Source organism: Seriola lalandi, unplaced genomic scaffold (assembly GCF_002814215.2).
Source record: "Seriola lalandi dorsalis isolate HSWRI2012SDOR001 ecotype SW California unplaced genomic scaffold, Sedor1 jcf7180002054349, whole genome shotgun sequence".
Classification (NCBI taxonomy): domain Eukaryota; kingdom Metazoa; phylum Chordata; class Actinopteri; order Carangiformes; family Carangidae; genus Seriola; species Seriola lalandi.
This window is the reverse complement of record NW_019524902.1, coordinates 172,085-177,854: the sequence shown is the minus strand read 5'-3', so window position 1 is coordinate 177,854 and position 5,770 is coordinate 172,085. Positions and strand designations below refer to the sequence as shown.

At 40.4% G+C, this 5,770-nt stretch overlaps 2 protein-coding genes across 2 annotated transcripts in view; both read right to left on the bottom strand.

Annotated features, from left to right (window-relative positions):
• Positions 1 to 204, bottom strand: part of zbtb17 (zinc finger and BTB domain containing 17) — a 9,572-nt gene extending 9,368 nt beyond the window's left edge. Inside the window, exon 1 of the mRNA XM_023407846.2 lies at positions 198 to 204. Within this exon, the coding sequence (XP_023263614.1) occupies positions 198 to 204 (7 nt within the window). The remainder of the gene's footprint in view (positions 1 to 197) is intronic.
• A 1,796-nt stretch (positions 205 to 2,000) lies between these two features.
• Positions 2,001 to 5,770, bottom strand: hspb7 (heat shock protein family B (small) member 7). The gene is made up of 3 exons (XM_023407868.2): positions 5,377 to 5,770; positions 2,793 to 2,917; positions 2,001 to 2,610 (listed from the first exon to the last, which is right to left on the bottom strand). The coding sequence occupies exons 1-3, from the start codon at positions 5,546 to 5,548 to the stop codon at positions 2,431 to 2,433; spliced, it is 477 nt and encodes a 158-aa protein (XP_023263636.1). The 5' UTR covers positions 5,549 to 5,770; the 3' UTR covers positions 2,001 to 2,430.

The window sequence follows — 5,770 nt, the reverse complement described above, 5'->3', positions numbered from 1 at the left end:
GGTGGTCTTTTATTAAACACCACCAATCAATCAGTGTTGCTCACCTTTGATAGCATATAAAATCTATATGATATAATTCAACTGACATCACATGAGTATTAACTGAGAAAAAGTAAATATTAGCAGCATCAGCCTTCAAAAACCATATACGTCATGTCAACATTGATAAAATTGCACAGTATTAAAACTGTAGAAACGATCCATAAGGGTGAATATTTATCCTGAATTTCTTTTTCATTATTTCAGGGTAATAAATCACCATCTTTGTTAGCCAAAAAATGAGCTCTAAGCCCAAAAATTACAGAAGCCCCATTTCTTACTTTCCCCTTTTTAAACTGGCATGTGGATTTGTTTATGCCCACTTAAAAAAAATATGTAATGTTATGATATACCAACTGTGTATTATGATCAAACTGGGGTTATTTCCATGGGTTATATTAATGCAGACAATCCTCACATTTGTCGAGGAACACCTTGCTTTGTGTTAATGCAAAAGTCAAACAAGTACTTTATTTATCTAGTAGAAACTGTGTGTGGTTTGTCCTGTGTTGTTGGTGAAAGACAGGTGTTTACATTCCTGGGTGTAGATATCAGGCTCCTTTTCCTCCAGGACACCACCAGTAAATACTGGAGACCGGATTTCAGCCCCAAACTGTGCTTTAACAACCATTCAAAACATCACTAACGTTGCCTTAAATACAAAATATGTTTCAACTATGATGGGAAGAAATAACACCATCTTGCTAGCTAGCTAAACAAGTGTCGACATTAACCAGAACGACACTAGAATTAAGCTTTAACTGATGTCCCGATGTCCAGGCAACTAAACGGGGAATTTAAAAAAAGCATTAAAAATGTTTTCTGTCTGTAAATGTAGTTTCTCGAGTTTTAACCGCTTGGTTTGACGGTGCTATATATCGATTACAATTCCTCCATCCTTGTAGCTTTGTTATCAGGGATTAATTTAGCATGCCTTGACATGCATGTAATGCAGGGACAAGATGGCGACCCGAGGAGTCGGGCCTGTCTTCATCCCTTGTTCTTTTCGCAGCTAGCTCGCTCTTTGAGCTACGTGGACGCGCCATTTTAACAGAATCTAACTCCGGAATTACCTCCTTGTTATCTCCTCTTCGCTCCGGGTTCAAACTGCTGGACCGAGCGGTGTTTACGAGTCTTTGACTGAGTTACGAAAAGCAAACCCAATCGAGTTTTTCGGTGATCGATCTTGCCCCGCTAACTCCATCCACCGCCATCTTCCTCTCTCTGATCGATTGATAGGGACCGGCCGGATGTGTCGCAGGAGCAGACGCAGTGCGAACACGTTGTGTGGTGATGATGGCCGCGTGATGGCGCCATCGAGCTACGTGACTTACGTGACGTCCATGTATCCACAAGAAGCACATAACTGTAATTAAACTGATTTACGTTTTAAATTAAACTGATGTACAAAAATGTTAACTCATCTTTGTAGATTGAACGGAGTAGTGTTAAAAAAAAAACTAATTATATAGGGATAGGATTTAGATATCTTGTTTTAATTGTTTTGATTTGCTTATTTACTTTTTCACTTTCTCTTAATTTCATTTTCCCAATTAAGGTCTAAATGTCTGAAGCCAATTCTCTACAATGGCAGGAACAAAAGTCTGCCGTAGAAATGCCATGACTGTTATTATGTAGTTGGCCTAAAATAGTAACATTTTAAAATAATGACTATAAAATACTGGAATATGTATTATATAATACAGAGGATATGTTCTGGCCATCTCACACTAGCATGCAGTATCCCATATTTCAATTAGTCATAAATGGAAGATGGAGAGATTTCCTTTACTGCTAGTTTTTACAATTGTTTTCAACTAGAAAATATAAATGAATCAAAAATATTGATTTCTCATTTTTCTATTAATATTTCCATTCTTAAAGTGAAACACCTCTTTTCCCAACTCAAATTCCATATGTCAGGTAGAACAGGAATCGAAAAGCTCACACAGGTCAGGATGTATACTGTCAAAGATGAAGTATTTTATTCACACAAATAATAATAATATACAATAAATTATTATTAATGAGCAATCATCAATTTTTAAAATCGAGAATTAAGTTTTAGAACAGGAGTGAAGTGGGGAACTGATCTGTTAATTGAAGTGTGTCTGTTCTTGTGCAAATGCTGTACATTGCCAACCCCCATGTCTCCGTCTGTCGTGTGCAGGTGCGGCTGCTGTGTATGGTGAACTAACTCAGAATATAAATGAGCAGCAACAGGTGTAGTTGCGGTCATGGAGGGAGGACGTGGCGTGTCACATTGAGCGCGGTGTCGACTCTCTGAGTGTTACATGTAGAATGGTTTCAGTGAAGACAGGAAATAGAGGAAGTAGCATTAAAAAACAAAAAAAACAAAAACACAAGAAGTCATGAGCAGGTCGTCGCTCTCTAGATCTTGATCTCGGTGCGGAAGGTCTGTACGAGCTCGTGTTTGGCCGGGTGTCTCCGTGCCCGGACCGTTAGGGTACCCTCAGCGCCCAGTGATGATGTCACCGAGGTGGGGTCCACATCCTCAGGTAGCTGGCACTTGTGGGTGAATGTGTTCATCACAGAACCGTCCTGGGCCAACTGTCAAGGGAGGAATATTACAGATGAGTTCATGTGTAGCAACTTCTTTAACTGACCCTGAAGGCCACACACTGAAACCTTTAGGTCCCAGGTTTCTGCCATGAGAAGACGAATAACTTTGTTTCATAAACTCTGAGACGTACAGCGCGTTAGCAGTGTAAATCAGAAGGAAAGCTTCCCACCTTTTCCGCACGAACTTCTATCTGGTTGTTGGATGTGGTGACGATGACGTCCTCCGGGGAGAAGTCTCGCACGTCGACTGTGAACTGGTACGAATCCCCAAGAGCTTTAATATTTCCAGTTCCACCTGAAACCAGCACAAGACGAGAAGGAGGATGTTTTAACTGAGGAGGAAACGGGTTTAAAGCTTTGCCAGTTAATGTTCACTCAATTTTTACAATACATTACTACTGAGCTTAAATCACTTCTTTCTGGTCTGATAATCGTGTTTCTGCTGATAATTACAGCAGCTGCAGGTGGAGTTTCATCAGTTTAACAAGCACTTTATTTAAAAGACTATACCATGTTATTGAATAAACTGCAGTGAATTTTATTTCATGCAGCGTATCCTGTTGACTGGTATAGATTCCATGCTAGAAATCAAACATGATTCAGGCTCATTATTTTCCGTTTTACTGGGTCTTCTTGCACAAACGGACATAAATACACTGACAGGTTCCCCACTGTTGCTGATCAGTGGTCACTTCTCTGTGTCACTATTGTAAACTTACCTCTCAGAAGATTTGTGAACTTTTAGTAAAGATCTCTTTAAACTGAACTTGAAATGATCTGTTGAGCATAAACAGTTAAAACCTACTAAAACAAAAATATAACTACTTCATAACTGAGATAAACATCTGTCTTCACCTTTTCTTTCGAAGACTTTAACATTAGCACCACAACACTTTGCCTGTGTATTTTGTAATACACAACAGAATCAGTGTGAAGTCGCAGTTCAGATTTCCCTATTACGTAATTTCAGCATTCGGCTTGTAGCAAGACAAACCAAGAATTTCTATTTCCACTTTCTGTAACTTTAATTTAAGGAAACGTCATGTCTCCTTTATTTCAGCTTATAACTTTGTGCATTTCAAAGCTGCATTCAGGACTTTAGTTTTGTTTTCTTAGCCACTTGGAGCCAGTGGAACAATCTAAAACAATGTTTATACACATATACACACAGAATCATCACCTTATAAAGTAGTTATGTGGAATGCAGTATGGAAAACAATTGTCTATTTATACATTTCAGCTGTCGTGGAGAAAGAGCTTTCACAGGGAGTCATTTCTATCCAACCTGCTGAATGTAAGTTCGATATTAACCTTTCTTTTAGCTCTGTTTTTATAATAACAATAATCTTTATTTCTAAACCCATGTTACAAAGTGCTTTACACAAGGCAGCAAAATAACAAGCAGGCAACAATTAAAACAAGCAATCAGAAATATAGCTAACAGCAATTTGAGACAAATAAAAATAATGAACCTGAGCAAAAACAACAGGATTAGAATGAAAGTGTCTTAGACCGAAGGTTGTGTCACCAGCAAGAGCGTGATCAGTAAAAATCAATAAAACATATAAAAAGTTGTCAAGTTGTAGGACTACTTTACTTAATTTTATTGACTTCAATAAAAAAATAAGTTAAATCTTGTCTCTACCAACTTCTCAAAAAAATATCTGGTTGTTTAGCTGCTAAAAGCTTCAGTGTGTTTATCAAAGAAGCTAAAAAACAGTGATAATTATCTGTGGGCTTTGATCCATAATCTGTATGTGAAAACAGGTTCATGGCAGAAAACAGGTGAGGAAACAGCAGAGGACGATAATTAGACCATAATTTTACAGCCTGATGCATCGTGACGACGTCAGTGATTCTGAGCTCAGTGAAGAAGAACGTGGAAACACATGACCTCACACAGACTGGAAATGAGTGTGAGAGAGAGACACTTCAGAGGCAGGTTAGTTTGATTATATGACATCATTTCAACTGTGTGTTTGTGTGTGTGTGTGTGTTTGTGTGTACTCTGGTCACCGGGCAACCATCTGGTCATTCCTTACGCAGGCGTCATCCCAGATACTCTGTGTGTGAAGTCACACTGCTGGCAGACAGTCCAGCATTCCCTAGGTAGTGTGTGTATGTGTGTGTGTGTGTGTTTTCCCTTCAGCTGCACCCACCCTCCAGCTCCTGTGCAGCACCTATGGGATACCAGCAATGCTTCCAAAACAATTCTACTGAGCCCCTGACACACGGCGCACATGGAGCGTGAGTCCATTTAAAGTTCAGATGTCAGATATTCACACTGTCTGTGAACTGACAGAGCGGCGGCCCTCACCAGCTCCACACCTCTCTGACCTGATGATGAGGCAGGCGCTTTAAAGTGAAGCGTCTGCTGACTGAAATGTGGTTTTTAAAACAGAGAGCTGACCAAAAAATGCACCTTGTTTTTTCACATACATCTGTTTTCTTTTTCATGTGTTTACACTTTAGTCACACTCTCTTAGAAACACATTTGTCCACACACACACACACAAACTACACCAGAGTCCTGTTGCCTTTCAAACACTGTCCTGCGTGTCGTCTCCCTCCTCTGAACCGTCGCCTCTGACATGTTTTATAAAGGAGAAAAACACCACACTGCAGACAAACGGCTCCCGAGCAGAGAGATGAATCTGCTTCACAGTCGAACCTGTCACTTCCTCTTGCTGTAGTTATTATTTTTACACCACTCCTGTAAACACACAGAGAGCTGAAATTTACTCCCAAACTTACTGGAAAACCCCAAGGCGTCGCTCCCGGGCCTCATGAAGGAGTCAAAGTCCTCGGTGAACAGTCCCCGGCTTTTCTCCATGTATGGGTTACCAGAGGACGAGGATGACGATGAGGATGAAGTCTGGTGGAAACTACGCTCCGATCGATAGGCAGAGGAGTTGGTCACACTCATGGATGGCTGCGAGTGCTGAGTGAGGCAGAGGAGGAGAGTGAGGGGGAGAGAAGAGGGAGGCGGAGAGAGCTGGGGGCTCCTTTGGGAATCTTCCAGAGGCTTAAGTGTTAGAAATAATAACACACAGCTCCTGACTTCCTTTTTTTCCTTTCTTTCCTTTTCTATTTATGTTTTCTTGTTTCTATATGGTGAGATAAGTTCCCCACTGTCCTGCGGCCACTT